General features: G+C 36.2%; 1 protein-coding gene across 2 annotated transcripts in view; it reads left to right on the top strand.

The window, feature by feature from the left end:
- The window catches only part of itpkb (inositol-trisphosphate 3-kinase B), a 32830-nt gene that overhangs the window by 8058 nt on the left and 7580 nt on the right, over positions 1-17192 (top strand). For both annotated transcript variants that reach the window (XM_067383156.1, XM_067383157.1), the window contains 3 exons: positions 13744-13843; positions 14032-14245; positions 15556-15760. In XM_067383156.1, the coding sequence (XP_067239257.1) occupies positions 13744-13843; positions 14032-14245; positions 15556-15760 (519 nt within the window). The remainder of the gene's footprint in view (positions 1-13743; positions 13844-14031; positions 14246-15555; positions 15761-17192) is intronic.

Genomic DNA, 17192 nt, shown 5'->3' with positions numbered 1-17192 from the left:
AATAAACATATCTGTATTCATTTTACTCTACAAACATTTGCAGCATGGTTTCCGTTTTGTGGGCTGCACTGGGCCTTCGGAAAAATTTAACAGTGATAAAAACCACAAACTTGTTATCAGTGCTTTTAGTCAAACAAGCGACCCAGAAAAGTTTCCAGTGGGCTTGCCTTTTAAGCGCTAATGGTGGTGTGTTTTGTGGTTTAGTGCTGCTAATTACGTCCCATGTGCTCAGCAGAGGGGATCCCTCAAGCACGGTTCCTTTGACAGCTGTTGCACATTTCACTTCAGCGAGACTGCAAACTCATAAATTTTTTGGATCACATATGAGTTTGTCAAGATTAAATTTTCTGTGCACTTCCTCCTTGCAACCAGGTTAAAGGTGTATCGCCTGGATGTGCTTTGAGGAATGCACCTCGACTGATTGTTTAACTGAGTAAAAATGCACCATTTGCGTAAAAATGCGTAAAAATCCACCCCACTATTCAGAATATTTATTACTTCCTACTGCTTTAACTCATGATTGCAATGCACTGTTGTTGTTTTTTGCGGCAAGTTCTATTAATAAGAAAGATAAGATACATAAGATAACGCTATCCCGGTGCAAGTCAGAGGTGTGGTTCACTTTTCTGCATGCTCAGTAACTCCCCTGATATGGTGTCTCCTTTTCCTGTGTCAATCAGATGAGGGAAGAACCCTTGTGCATATGTGTGTTTGTCTGTCTGTCTCTGCACAGAGGCTTGTGGTTACTTGCTCTAGCAAACCCAACAGCAAGTGTAGCCTAACCAAGCCTGCTGTGAGCAAAGCTGTGAGCATTTACATTGCAAGTCTTTGCCACTTTTTGTTTACTTACCAAAGCATTCAGCTGCATTATATTGCATGATTCAGGTTGGTTTACATCAGTGCAGTGGTTCTCATTTGGTGTGTTGCAGCAGGTCTGTTCTAATAGGGACAGAACGTGAAAAAACAACGTTAAATGCAAATAATAAAATGCAACTATTGTGTATATTTAGGATAGCAAAATAAATAGGATTAATCAACATCTAAAAGGAAAAAGAAGATACAACAATATATCCCCACACACAATATAATATATGAAATGGAAATAAATGGTACAAATAAAATAATTAATAATATCATTTCAAAGTCTTAACAACTGATGTCCAGTGTAAAATCTCTCTTAAAGTAAAACCTTTTGAAAACCACTGCTTTTTTGTAATATTTTTAGAGTATTAGGCACTACACATCTCTGGTATGTAAAGCTCAAAAATAGTGCTCTATTTGTTCTGCTTATGTAGGCCTTGATGTTGACTTTTTAATAAGCTCTGGCATATTAATGGTTGTTTTATCCCTAATGTAAGCCCAACAGGTTTTAAAGTTTATGTGCAAATTTGAATAAGATATGATGAAACATGTCTAGGCCCGTGGATCGCTGTAGGCGGCAGGCAACAGAAAGTGGGCGGACAGCTTTCTAGAGATAGTGTGTGTGGCACACATGTTCATGTCATACATACTGTGCTTACTGAATGAACACACTCACATGAGTGCCGCTTTGTTGGGAAATGTTGTTGTTCTTAGTATCATAGATGGCATTAAATTATTTAATTAGTCACAAGTCACCATTTGGGAGATCATGAATTGATTGGATAGTGAAAAGTGAGAGTTATAAAGTGAAAGAGAGTCTGAACGAATGTGAGTTTGCTAAAACTATTACTCAATGCGTATTTAGTTATTGGTTTTAGAGCTGCAACATTTTTTTTGATTCAACCAATTAATCTGGCAGTTATTTCTTTGATCAATTAATTGGATGATTTAAAAAAAAAAAAAAGATTTAAAAAAGAAAAGCAATTTAACCCTCTGGTGCTGTTCAGTAATTATTGACCCAAAAATTTAACGTTTTGGTTTTTTAAATGTTTTACTTCATTGGAATTGTATTGGCACTTGCTATGTGAACAGAAACACACAACATTTGAAAATGTTAAATGGTCTTGAAAAAAAAAGTCACATTTGTACTGTTCGCAGTAAAATATGTCCGCATTGGAAATGGGAGACAAATTTCATCTAGTGGAAACGTTTGGTATTGCGCCCAAACTAAATCTTACTGAGCGCTTTTTTTTTTCAGATATCAGATATCATTTTTTCAGATATCAACCTCAGATTTGGAGCACAACTTGTTTAGATTTATGGCTATAATTTTTTTCACAGTTTTAGAGTAAAACATGTTTTGGAAAATATATTTTTCATATAAAATTTAAAAATTGAAATTTTGTGCATTTTTCATAATAATAAACAAACTTCCTTACTTTTTTGGTTTCACTTTTTAAACTTTTTTCACTTCAGCAATAATCTGCCAAGTGTCTTAGAGACTAAACTTAAGTCTGTGCTCCAAAGCATTCAAGATTTACAACAGTTTAAGTTGGGGAATCATTTTCAAGTATATGCTCAAAATGTGGTTAACAGGTAATATAAATGGATCATAACTATTCCATAAATGTAATTTAGCACCAGAAATTCCCTAAAAATACAAAATGTTAAATAAAAAACATTATTGAACTAAAATATAGTACATTCATTTCATTACGAGCAGCATCAGATGGTTAAATAAATTAATCTGAATCCAATCCTCCATTAATCAAACTAACAGGTAGCCCCACCCCCAAACTCACACCACTGGTTGAGCCAGAAGCTGACATGTTGAAACAATAAAACAAGGACCGGAGCGAGTATTTTAAGTGCAAAAAAAAATCCTTTAAAGCCAAAAACTAAATGTACTAAATGTGTTGTTCAAATAAAGCATAAATGTTCAGCAACCAGATACAGACTGACAAAACAAGCTCAGAATATTTGTTCAGTCTTAGCGTGGCTTTGCTCTGAACTCTTACACTCAAGCAGCACCGTGTGAGCCAACCCAGCACAAACAGTTTTTGTGTGAGGTTGATTCTATCTCCCCAACTGTGAGCATACAAGTGCTGTAGCATGATACACTGGAGGATCTGAAGGCTACGAGCAATGGAAAATGTAACACCCCTGTGGTTGACGGTTGCCTGGCGACCAGCTGACGTCAAGGCATGCCTGGTTCAAACAGCTGGGGTTCTTTGCTGCAGCAGTGCTGCTGGAGGGAGCCGTTTCATATGCAACAGACAGGAAGTGCACCGGCCTTTTTTTTTTTTTTTGCTCTGACCACTTTTTTTAACATTGTAGTCTTCACTTGTATGCACCGTAGAACACTATATGGGGAAACCACCCTACTACTACTAATATGTGGTTGTTTATGCTTAATATGGAAGGAAAGAGCTGCAGGGTTTTTTTTTTTTGGAGTTAAATTTTTTTTTTTTTTCTTCATTTTGCATGGTTGGTAAACCTCTACTAATTTTACATAAAGAAGAAGAGACACAGAATGACATGAGCCATTCTTAGCACAGCTGGCTGAGATAAGGAATGTTATTGTGACTGCCTTTCTCAGAAACAGATGAGTGTAATGGTTCACTCCTGGAAATGAGCAGCGAGCTACTTCTTTGATGCCCCCTGCACTTCACTAGACTCTCTTGAAGTGGTGACTTTGATGCACAGGCGTAACCTACGGCCTGCAACTCCTTCCCCCCGTTAAAACCTGCGTGCCTATCCTTATTGTGTGGCTAAGTGCAATAATTCCAATTGGTCAGTCATGGCATGCGTGCCACTAAACTGAATAACTGACCACCGACTCAGGCTGTGTTTACACTGCAAGTCTTAATGCACAGATCTGATCTTTTGACCATATCCGTTTTTTGTCCCGCCTGCTTACTTTCACTTTAGACAAGATTGGTATCCATATCTGATTCTGTTGATCTGTTTACTATGCAGCATGGTGGAGTTTTGAATGGCCATGCTATTAAAATTATTCATATAATTCACGTTGGGTGGTACCATGATTTGCCAGCATGGATAAGTTCAAAGCATTCATGGATGCTTGTGGTGCAAAATTTGACGGTTATATACTAGTAAATAATGTTAATTTTCATTTGTTATTTTATTTACAGTTCTTTAGATCTAGAATTCTAAACTGAAATTTATGACGCGGTAAGATTACATTTATTTAAATAAATTTGAATAAGATAACGAGAGAGTTACCTACGTCTTAGCAGCATCGCTATGTAATATAATGACAAATATAATGTAGCCGTCAGTATCGAAGTTTTATTTATACAATTCACGGGGAAAAGGTTGAAAACACATTTCTTTTCTGTGTGTGTGTGTGTAAGGTCTTATAAATTTTCTACCTCAGTAGTGCGAGCTCATACAGGAGCATCTGCTTCATAATACAACATTAAAAAGCTATCTTTAAACTGTTGCTCTCATCTTGTGGCGGCTTGGAATTCCAAGGGGAATCGGATATATGCGTTTGGACATAGGTTGGATGTCGAATATGTATCCGATTGAAAACCACATTTGGAAGTGGCTCAGAATGGATTGCGATTTTTTTGTGCCAGTGTAACACAATCTCAGGGAACTGATAGATGTAATTTTTCTTCTCTCTTAGCCTATTTATACTGGCGCGCACACACAAAAAAAATCTAAAATTGTATGACTCAGGCCGTGTTTACACTGCAAGTCTTAATGCACAGATCTGATCTTTTGACCATATCTGTTTTTTTTTTTTTTTTTTTGTCGCACCAGCTTACTTTTACTTTAGACACGATTGGTATCCAATATCTGATTCTGCTGATCTCTTTACTGTGCAACATGGTTGACCCCGGGTTTTGAATGGACATGCTATTAAAATTATTCATATAATTAATGTTGGATGGTACCATGATTAGCTTATATATATAAATTGCAATATTAAATATTTTAGATTATATTTTTACAATATAAAAATGTTATTTTAATCAAATTATGTATGTTTTATGATTATCGGAGAATCACAATATTAGCTTAGCAACATTTACGTCTCTCGTGCTGATATTTGTGTGGATGCTGTATATGTAGAATGTTTCAGACCGGTCAAATGAGGTTCTATGACAATTACGTCGCAGCCTATTTAGGTAGCTTCCTATGTAGGCAGCTCACTTTTTTTTTGGAGCAGAGCTATTATGTTGTGTACATTTTCCCTTACATAGCAGACCCACCCCTACTCCATTTTACGTCATCTTCAAACAAGGAAATGTGTAAAGAAGAGGATGTATTTTATTTCAATGAATTTCACAAGGAGCAAATGATACAACTTTCTGCTCAGCGTCTTACACCTTTGTGTACATTAGAGTGCAGTAAAACGGCAGTTTAATGGGAGGTCTTGCTTCTGTGAAATAGCTCTCCTGTCATTGATGGGAAAAGACCGGTTTCAAGACAAGCAGGAACAGCTATGACATACTTTGAAAGGGCAGGAGTGTGAAGGAATGTGACAGTCTTGTTTTCAACTGTCAAATAGGAATTCATGCTAAATAATACTATCTGACAAGTGTTGAGCTGTATATCCTTCTAATATCCTCTAACAGCATTAAAGTGTCACTGTACCCAATTTTTTGACCCATGTATGTTTTTCTGAACAGACATGGTCTGATGGAATTTAGACATGTACCTGACCAATGGAAACTTGTAGCTCAGGATTTTCAAGATACATATGCTGATCTTAAATGTCTTAAGTTTTCCTGTATGAAAGCACTACGCTTTAGCATGTTACAGAATTTAAAGTGCCATTTACTCTAGCTGACATTTGACACTCAAAAATGAATGTGTGAATATATACAACTTTTCACTTGAAGATCATTTGTCTAGCCTGAAGCAAAACAACCAACCAACCTTGTCTTTGTCAGATTCAAGATCACAATATTTGTTTCCTGATCTACACCACTCTGATATTATTTTTGAGTATTGATTTAAAATAAAAATGGAATTAAAAAAATATGCAATATAATACACTCAAAAAGATTTTTTTGCAGTTCAGTTTAACATGTTGTCACAACTTAATTTCATTTCATTTCATTTTAACTTGTAATATGAAAGTGTACTTTACTCATTTACATTATATATTATTTATTTTTGGTAGCCATAACCAGATATGCTTAAATTTAGGTAAAGTCTTTCTGGACATTTTTTTGTTTGTTTGTTTGTTTGTTTTATTATTACTATATACATAATTTAATGATAATTTGCCTTATTTTGGTCTTACCACACAGAAAACATGACAAAGCTTGTGGTAAGGCTGGCTACATTGACCACGGATGCATTTAGGTACTTGAAGGGCTAATGGTGGCCGTCTAGCCTCCAGAAAATAACACCCAGTCTTTGGCCATGTTGCTGAGTATTGCTTGCAGATGTGGAAAATACTGTCTCAGAGCCCTCTGCACTTTCCTGTCTCGCAGAGAGGTTCCTCTCAAGGGGTTAAAAGCCACTTCCTCCCTCAGTGCTCAGTGGAAACTTTAACAACACCCGTGAGGTCAAGGAGACGCTGTAAAGAGCGGCATCCCTTTCCTTGCACTCGATATAGCTCACCCTGCCCTTATCAGAACAATGGCACGACCCAGAGCCATGGAGTGCTCCCCTCGCGATACGGCACTGCAGCTTCCGCTGCCCAAATTAACAAAACCCTGAGCTATTGATAGTGGCTTTATACAATAGCAAAGGGAGAAGAGTTTAAGATGGGAGGGGGGGCTAAATGAGTAATGGAGAGCTGTGGTCGCATTTACATCCTCTACTATGGGACAGTTTATTTTTCTGTCATTCCAAAGTCAAGAGTGCAAAACACTTACATCTTGTTATTAGGCTCATCATAAGATTATGTAGTATTATGTCTCCTTTGGTTTGATTGTTATTGCGGGCTGATGTTTACAGACTAACAATTTGTGGTCTTCAGCAAAATAAGCAAGACTTGATAGTCTTCTAGTGCTGCAGTGCATGCAAAGATCTACTTGAACTCATAGGTGTTTCCCAGGGTGCATTGCCTTCGGAAACTTTTGTGGTTTTGAGATGATGTTGCATTTATCATCAGAGAGGAGGTCGCTCACCTTTAGTTCTCCTTTTGACCCTGTTGTGCATTCCATCAAATACTATTAAAGATGTCAATTCTCACCACACAAACTTAAAAGAGTATTCTTTTAAACTGATGTTTTATATATTCAGGGTTTTGTTTTACATGCTTATGATAAAATGAGCAAGGCCAATCTAGGTAATAATCTGCAACACATTCAGAATGTAATATAAAATTGAGTTGAATTTGAATGTGCTTCAAAAACTGTTCACTGCAAATTGATGTAAATTTACTTGCAGCAAATACTTTTCAGTGGAAAAAAAAATATTAATGTAATGAGTAATGCTCTAAATAATGTGTGAGTGAGTAGTACACCTGAATTTTTTTCTCATAGTGCTATAAATTTCACATCAGTTCATTACATCTGGAGTTGATTTTAACATTCTTACTGAAACAAAAACAGTTTTTTTCCTTCTCTGGAATAAAAAAATGAGAGTTGAAGAACGATAAAAAGCACCATAAAAATATAAATGTGAAGCATATTCCAAATCTTCTGAAGCCATATGATAGTATTATATAATAGCGTTATGTGAAATGTGATCAGTTATTCACTGAAAATCTTCATATCTAGCTTTCCACAGTCATAAGAATTCATGTGAGAGATGCAGCAATGTCCAATTTGTGATTAAATCATTCTTTTGAATCTGATTGAATCTGAATCAGGTTAGATGAGTCTCAAAACTGGTCTGAAACTGGTCTTTCAGATATCAAATTAATTCAGTTCGTGAGTTTAAGTCATTGATTCAAGGGAAAGATTAACAACTTATTTATTTAATACTATCACGTGACTCAAAGTATTTGAATGTAACACACATCATATGGACCACATTTACGATACTTTCATAATGCTTGCCGTGCTTTTGCATCCTTTTTCATGTTCGAAAGTTTCAGTCGTCATTTATTGCAGTGGCATAGAAAAGGATCAGTAAATGACAGAATTTTCTTTTTTTTTGGGTGAACTAACCCTTTAAGCATTTTTCCAACCACAAACTAAGCCATTCAAATGTGTTTTTGCATGCAAATATCAAACCCTGACTATGCAAGCTGCCCTGGCTAGAAAAGCTTGTTTACGAGATACGTAGACTAATTGCATCAAACCTTAACACTATTTATGACTTCAAAACAAATTTACCTACTAGAAGTAAAATTAAGCTCCTAAAAACACATTGTGATTGATGTAATCTCTTATGTATGATGAAATCTTAAGTTGCAGATTTATGAATGACTTTCAAAACTGTTTAAAGCATATTATATGAAAATGTAAAGGAATAGTTCACCTAAAATTGAAAACGGTCTTCATTTACTTACCCATTCCAAATATGTAGGCTGTTGTTTGTTCTGTGGAACACAAAAAGATTTATATATTTTTATTTATTTATTTATTTTTAGAGTTTTTGATCCACCATAGATTGAAAGTTATACAAGTTTAAAAATGACATGGAGGTGAGTAAATGATGACAATGTTTGGGGGAACTATTCCTTTAAAATTATGAATAGATTTGGTTGTTTCCAGTAAAACTTGTATACCTATAATGAAAGACACACTCTGAAAATCTCTCTCGTCTTTGGGTCTGCAACAGTCACAAAAATATTTCATTCATCATCACGTTTCGGGAAAAGGAAGTCAGTTTCTCACAAATCACCTTGGCGATGTCAAAACAAGGTGCTGACCTCATCTCAGTCTGAAAACACTGGTGACACTGTTATTTAAAGATTATTTAAACATTCAGATGGCTGACCCTCTTGACTAACACACCACAGACCCATTAGACACCTACGCATGAAACCGATTTAGTCACAGAAAGAGCAAAAGCATCAACAAAACACTGACTTAATATAATTAAACTTTTTTCTAGTACTAAAAATTTTAAAGTTTTTACAATGCAAATGTGCAATACATTTCATCTTCAAGGGATAATAAATCATAGGCAGCTGTTATAAAAGCTTTTCCTCTGCTATTCCAAACTCTTAGAATTACAGGTGAGTTTGAAGAACATTAAACATTTGCATTGCTCGTGGCCCTCACCGGCATGCCATAGAGTTTTAATGTGGTCTCTGCACGTTGAGCTTGGCCTACCAGCATATTTGCATGGGCCAATTGTGCTTTTGAATGCTTTGTATGGAAACAAATGAGAAATTCACATTGCCCTGCACTTTCCTTCACTCAAATTCCAGCTTACGTTGTGATTGCACGCAGCACACTAGTGCGTGATTTTACAGATTTTTACCATGTCATCTTTCATCACGCACATCTGGAATTTTATCGTCCCCGTGCTGGGTTTTTTTGCCACGTCAATCATCCTGATGGTCACAGCGTTGCAGGTAATAGATTCTAATTTCTCCATAGTTGGACTGTAAAATCACATTCTGGCCCTTTGCATGTTCAGTTATTAAATATTTTTGACTAATGATTATGCTTTCATCTATCAATAAGAGTGCAGTATTAAGCATATTTTCCCCAAACATCACAGCAGAAAATGCTAAAAAAAAAAATAAATAAAAAAAAAAAATAATAATAATAATAAAACCCTGCTTATTGGCTTACAGATTGGTTACAGTTCCAGCTGATTGGTTGGGTGTTTTTACAACCAGAATTCTCACAATTTATAAATGGAAACAAAGCTGTGAAAGTAAACAACTGTGTCAGACACATTTAAAAGTCTGTATGATCTAAAGCTCTTGATTTCTACAGTGGGCATTTTGACCTGACTGTGGCTCTCTGATTAATTCTGCAACTCCCATCTCTTCCTGCGAGTTTTCCACTTGTTTTGTTTTCCCACATCCTGAATATTTCCCTCACTATAGAAAATTCTCTCAGATCCACTTTGTTTTTCCACTGAATTTTAATTTGTGTAGTCATCGGGAGGTAGGACCCTGTGGTCCTCTCATCTTAATGTCTGGCAAACACTACCTGTCCATCAATCCTTATGTTTTTAAGTGCTTTCTGCAGTGGCCCAAACAACAGCACACCGACAGCATCTGTTTCACGTCAAATGCTTCAATATTAACCAGAACCTCTGCATACTGTAGCTATTTTGTTTTATTTCACAGATCAGACCTCTCTTCTCATCACATACAGTAATCTTAGCTAATCCGCTGAAAAAAAAAAAGGTGTTTTAGGTAACTTTCGTAAATTGCTTGTTTAATTTTTTTTTTCACACTATGATAGAATGATAATAAAAAATAATAATTATTATTATTAAATTAATCTCACACACAAAAGCACATTTTGAAAAATATTTTTTAAGGTGTCCTTTATAGGCATGTTGTCTGAATACAAAAATAAATTAAAGAATGTTTAATAATGAATAATAAATGAAATAATAAATGAAATAAATGTTTACTTAAACCTAAAAAAATAAATAAATTTTTATATCAAAGCACTATATTCGGCATGTGATTTCTTGTTTTCGCTTTTTGGCCAATTATAAAAAGGCTCAAAGGGAACCTTCACACAATTACAATCTTACTAACATCAGCCCTCTACTTTCTCAAACAACGGTGGCGACCCCTGGATCACAGAGTTTCCACAATTGTCTCCAGGGGTGACTCTAGTAGAGGGAGGGTAGGGGACATGGAGGGGACACAAGAAACAGACCAGCCCTTATAGACATGCCACTGCTCCCGACCCCTCTCTAACAGCATCTTATGGACGGGAGGAACGGTTTTCCTCCACTGGAGCAGAACAGGACAACCTTCATGTGACAGATAAAACTCTTGCTGCTCTCAGATGATAGTTCATACCTTTTATGGGCTTCTTTCTAGACTAAATTAAATCAGACCTTTTCGGCATAGACGCTACAGAGAGAAATGTTCAGCTTACAGAAATAGTTCATGCAAAAATGAAAATTCTGTCTTCATTTACTCTCATTAACCCTCATGTTGTTTCAAACTGGCCATTCTCTTATGCTGTCTATGTACATGTAAGTGAATGTGGGTATCAATCTCCAAAAAGACAAAAAAGCACCATTAAAGTATCATAAAAGGGGTTCAATATTACTCATGCACCATCTTCAGAAGTCATATGATTGTTTTGAATGTTAAACAGACTAAAATTTACTCACTAAAAATCTAGACATCCACTCTTGCTCTCCTTTGCATGACAGAAGAACTGACATCCAGTCTGTGAACAAACATTCAACATTCATTTAGTCACATCTTTTCAATGAATAGTTTGATTCATTTCACAGAACTGATCTGAATGATTTTAAATCAAAAATCCAGTTCTTAAAGAGTTAGTTCACCCAAAAATGAAAAATGTTATTTATTACGCACCCTCATGTCGTTTCACACCTGTAAGACCTTCATTCATCTTTGGAACACAAGTTAAGATATTTTTGATGAAATCTGATGGCTCAGTGAGGCAGCTATTACCAACAAGTTAATTTACACTTTCAGTGCCCAGAAAAGAACTAAAAACATATTTAAAACAGTTCATGTGAGTACAGTGGTTCAACGTTAATTTTATGAAGCGACGAGAATACTTTTTGTGTGGCAAAAAAACAAAATAACGACTTTTCAATAATATCTAATGATGGGCGATTTCAAAACACTGCTTCGAATCTTTTGTTTTGAATCAGCGATTCGGACCGCGTGTCAAACTGCCAAATTGCTGAAATCACGAACTGCTGATTCGAAACAAAAGATTCGAAGCAGCGTTTTGAAATCGCCCATCACTAGATATTGTTGATTGTTAGATTTTGTTTTTTTGCCACACAAAAAGTATTCTTGTCACTTTATAATATTAAGGTAGAGCCACTGTACTCACATTATTTACTAGAGGAAGATTTTCAGTGAAAAAATGAGAAAATTTTAGTCACAAAACTATATATAAATATAATGCAGAAGTCACATGTACTATTTCTAGGATAACTTTGATTTCAAAGATTAGTAATTTTTGTAATTTTACAGCTTGACAACCTCTACATTCACTTTCATTATATGGAGAAATAGAATTTAAGAGTTTTGTATTCTGCGTCACAAAGGTTTGAAACCACATGTAGCTGAATAAATAATTGCTTTAATGATGTCATAGCAATTCAGGAAAAAAAGCACAGATCTCAACTGCCAAATCACTGTAATTTAATTATGACTTTAATGTGTTTTATAACAGTACGGGTTATTTCATGTTTGAATCTATTGACAATTTTTTTTTTTTTCTTTTTTTTTGCTCAAAATGCATGACAAAGTGCCTCTCAACAGATTTTGAATGCACTTTGTGGCTTGTGTTTGTTGGCCGGACAGGTTCTCTAGATTTGGAAGGAGGCTGATTTGTGGTCATAGCATGCCCAGCAATGAACTACTCTTCCTGGGAGAGCTGGCTCAAATTGTGTTGGGGGGGGAGAGAGGCTTCCCTGGTCACCCGAGGAAACCCCTCATCTATCACTGAGAGCGGAATAAAGAATGTGTTTACCATGCCAACATGGAGAGTTAAAGAGTTCTCGCTCAAGGACATTTAGTGAAGTGGAATAACAGTGTAATGGCTCAACAGAGCAGCTCCTCTCGAACTAGAAAACAGAGCCAGTTTTCTGCAGGGAGTGAGTATTTCCAAACAGAGCAAGAACATTTTGAGATGGTTCCTGGTGAAATCATTCAATGGTTCAAAACAAGCTTGATAAAGATGTGATCGCAATATTCGTTGATGTGATCACAATTCATTCGTTTATGTGCGATATCTGAATGTATTTTGTATATAAATCCTTCACTTAAAGCAATTTACTAAGCTGTGTAAACAATGAAATCAGCACTGACCACTATAGGAGTGCCAGCAAACGTATGTAAATACATGCAAAAGACCTGTTTGTTTATTCTCCTGCATGTTGTGCTAGTCTGGATTTTGTTGTAGGAAAATGAACCCCACCATCTCATTATATAAGTAATTACTCATCTTCCAACAGGCATGTATAATGCATTTCAAAATAACATAGATATATATATATATATATATATATATATATATATATATATATATATATATATATATATATATATATATATATATATATATAAAATCAAAAGCAGTACTACTTTAAAGATTACAATTTAAGAAATTATTACCATTTTAAAATGTAATTTATTTTTGTGATGGCAACATCTGATTTGCTGCTCAAGAAATTTGTATTAATATCAGTGTTGAAACAGTTGTGCTGCTTAATGTCTTTGTATAAATACCATGATACAAGCATTTTTTTTTTCCTGTAGTGACAAATGACTTTTTAAAAATATAAATATCCATGTACACTCTCAAATAACACAATGCCATAAAACAGCATGCTTAATAATTATAAAAGAGCTTGAAAATGTTGTGTAAAATACCCTGCTATTGCTGCTTTAGTTTTATAACATAGTCGACATAAAAAGGAAGTTGCAATAGTCTTTTCTTTACTATTTTGAGGTATATCCAAGTGAAACAGCTTCTCGAACAAGGAAAAAAAAATGTAGGATGGGACTTGATTTTGTCCATTGTGAACTGATTGGATGGTTATGGTTTGCTGTTGGTGTGATCTGAGTGAGAGGTTGTCCCGTCCTTGCGCCAGTAAACACGTCGTCAGAGAAGAGATGTCTTTGCAAGAGGGAGGGGAAGTTATTTTGATTAAAGACAAAGAGGGCACATGAATTTAAAAAAAAGATGTGCACAGATAAATAATTGTGAATAAATACTGCAAAAAAACAACTGCCAATTTTGATTCATGGTAACTTTAAACAGGGACTCACTTTGCTCTATTTTTGTCATTGAACAGCATAAATCATGGAAGAAGATCAAGAACATGGTGCACTGGTCACCATTTGTGATGTCCTTCAAGAAGAAGTACCCTTGGATCCAGCTGGCTGGCCATGCAGGTAGGCCTCAAAAAGGAGGCACAGATGACCACTTCATGAATCAAAGCCAGTTAATACATTCAAAACAGTGCATAGTGAATTGCTTTGAATTTGAAAGAAAAAAACAGAATCATAGGAAAACAGTTTGTGCTAATGCTCACTATATATCCCTTGTTGTAATGCTATTTGTTTCTCTCTGCTCTCTTCAGGCAATTTCAAGGCTGGAGCTAACGGTCGCATCCTGAAGAAACACTGTGAGTGTGAGCAGCAATGTCTCGACAGGCTAATGAGAGACGTGCTAAAGCCCTACGTTCCTGCCTACCATGGAGATGTAGAGAAGGATGGAGAGAGGTACAATCAGATGGAGGACTTGCTGGCAGACTTTGACCTACCGTGTGTCATGGACTGCAAGATGGGTGTCAGGTCAGTTTCTGAGATTTGACCACAATGCTGCTACAATGCCTCACTTTATAAAAATCTATCTACAACCCTAGAAAAGACCCAGAACCACCTAAAACTGACCCAGAATACCCTAGCAACAACATAGCACTCTAACATCACTGCAAACATTTAACACCCAAGAAACCACTCACAATACCTTTAGCACCACCCAGAATACCTCATTAACCGCCTAGCAACAACCTAGGACACCTTAGCAACTGCCTAGCAACACATTAGCAACCAACTCAGTAACGCTCTAAGACTGTCTAACCTTAAAAAAGTTTCAAAAATGTTAATTTTAAAATGAATTAATACTTGTTCTTGGTTAATGAAACTGAATATCACAAAAACTAATTCAAAATATGAATAAATACTATAATAGTATGTGTAAATACTATAATAGTACATAAATAACACTTTACTGTGCTTAGAAGCTAATCTAGAATGTTTTATATGTTTTATATAGTTCTTCTATCCTGTTTTGAAAGAGTTCAAATTGAAAATTTCTTCTCGTGTAAAATATAAGAAATAGAAAAAGAGAGAATTAACCTATAATTCACTAATAAAAATGAAGTATGCCAAAAAATTTCCCTCCCTGCAAAAACTGAATCTTCATCTTTTCTTATCTTCCTCTTATGCAATAGCACGTCCGCTGCTGAAAATCTTGTGTTATTTTAAAATTAATAGTTCCATTGACCTATTATTTGTACAGATGTTATACATTCAAAGCACCAAAGAACTTGAACAAGGACCTCACTCCCTAGAGATTTAGCAGAGGAGTAGCTCTGTGTCATCTAATCTGGTGAAAGATAGCTGTGCTTGTTTGCGGCTGGTGCAGGGAGACCTTGATACACATCGGCCATCGCTCATCACTTTTTTCCCTACTCTCAAGTCTCGACTTTCTCATCTCTGTTGTTCCTGGGACTGCTTTGTTTGCTGTTGCAAGCCTGACCGAATCACGGCAGCGGCCATGGACAAATATAGAGATAACCAGATGGGCAGGATATTAACAGAACCCTTGCTGGCCTGTCCAAAGAAAACAATGCAATGCTTTCAGATTTACACAAATTCAGTGCGCTTCCCAGTTTTCTACGGCAGTGTTTTCCAAGAAAAGTCAAGTTGGAGAATAAAGAATGAATAAATATTTAGTTATCATGCCTTTAGCTAATAAGATAACTACACTTAAGTATGCACTGCAAATTTCAACAGAATATGACTGATGATGCAACACAAGCAACAAGTTAAATGACAGAAACTGAGCCAGTGGATCATTTTTTCCTCCCTTGTTGTAGGACATATCTGGAAGAGGAGTTGACGAAAGCCAGGAAGAAGCCTAGCTTGAGAGCTGACATGTACCAGAAGATGATCGAGGTGGATCCCGAAGCCCCCACGGCAAAGGAGAACGAACAGAAAGCAGTCACTAAGCCGCGCTACATGCAGTGGAGGGAAACCATCAGCTCCACCGCCACGCTAGGCTTCCGTATTGAGGGCATCAAGGTGAGACGTTCGGTCACGAAAGCTTTTAAGGAACTTTGCACATGTTTCCAGAGGATGTGTCATATGTCAGAGAAATCATTAACTAGTATTTTCATTATCATTAATTGATAATCGACTGCATTTCGAAATTACACTGTTTTCATTATTACACATTCAACTGAAAGGTTGAAATTAAGTTGTTTCTCAGTGGGTACTACACAGCAAAATCTCCAGAGTTAAATCAACTCTGCTCAGAGTACATATGGTCCCTCTCTAAATAGTGTTAAAATAAGACTAAAGTAGAGTTAATGAGATAATTAAGCAATTAATTAAGTGATGATTGTGCATTAGTGATGAACACCTGCTGTTAACAAGCAAAATCACTGAAGAAAAGAGAAACACAAGAACTACAACTGACTTCAGTCACTGCCTTATTAATTGCTTAATTATCTCATTAACTTTAACTCTGCTTCAGTGTTATTTTAACACTATTTAGAGAGGGGCCATATATACTCTGAGCAGAGTTGATTTTTTACTCTGGAGATTTTGCTGTGTAGGGGTGGGACAAAATATCAATAGGGCAATATATCGTTGTCCTTCATGTGATATGAGAATTGATTTGCTGGCACCAAATATCGATATTATAATTAATAAAACAAGGCACTCTTAATAGATTTCCCTGCTCCCAGCATCGCTACTTCATGGCCCTTGATGTGGAGCTCAACCATAGATTGTAAAAAAATATGGACGACACACCTCCACTCTTTTCTATTGTTGAAAAGTGAAGCTGCCAATGTCCCGATATGGTGCTGATTCAATCTTGTGCTGATTCGGGACCTGAGTCTGCACAGTAGTGAACTTGGGACCCGATTCTGCGCAGTAGTGAGCGTGAAGTGGATCTGCGCACTATCAAGGCCCCGCCCACACTCCTGCAGAATCATTTAGTACGGTTTACTGCAGAACAACTCATTGTGTCGGTGTGAAATAAAAAGTATAAAGCTCCAATCTCCTCCCTAAAATCCCGAAAAAAGTAAGTTGGTGCCTCAGTGACTACTTCGCTCAGAGAAGCTGTTAATCATGATGTCACACCCCCGTTTTTATATCATCAAATAACTAAACCCAAACCTATTTTAAAAAACGAACACTTAAACTTACATCAGCGTGATAAAAACTACATAAAATGGCATAAGCCATCTTTAGAAAAAGTGTTATTTAATTGTTTAGTTTGTCTCATGTCCCATTTAATTACATGGAGAGGGTGGGGTTTATGACCTATACTTAGACCAATCACCTGGGGGTGAGCGAGATGCTTTGGCTTCGCTTTTCAGGACTTGTGCGGCACACTTGCGCTCAACACATGAATGAGGGAAACATGAACATAAGTTAACTAGCCTAAGAAAAAGAGGTTTTTAATGGGATGACGGACAGCAGTGCGAGTAAAATAATATAAGTT

This window comes from Chanodichthys erythropterus, chromosome 4, assembly GCF_024489055.1.
Source record: "Chanodichthys erythropterus isolate Z2021 chromosome 4, ASM2448905v1, whole genome shotgun sequence".
Lineage (NCBI taxonomy): Eukaryota > Metazoa > Chordata > Actinopteri > Cypriniformes > Xenocyprididae > Chanodichthys > Chanodichthys erythropterus.
The sequence above is the reverse complement of the archived record's forward strand: the minus strand, read 5'-3'. Positions and strand labels throughout refer to the sequence as shown.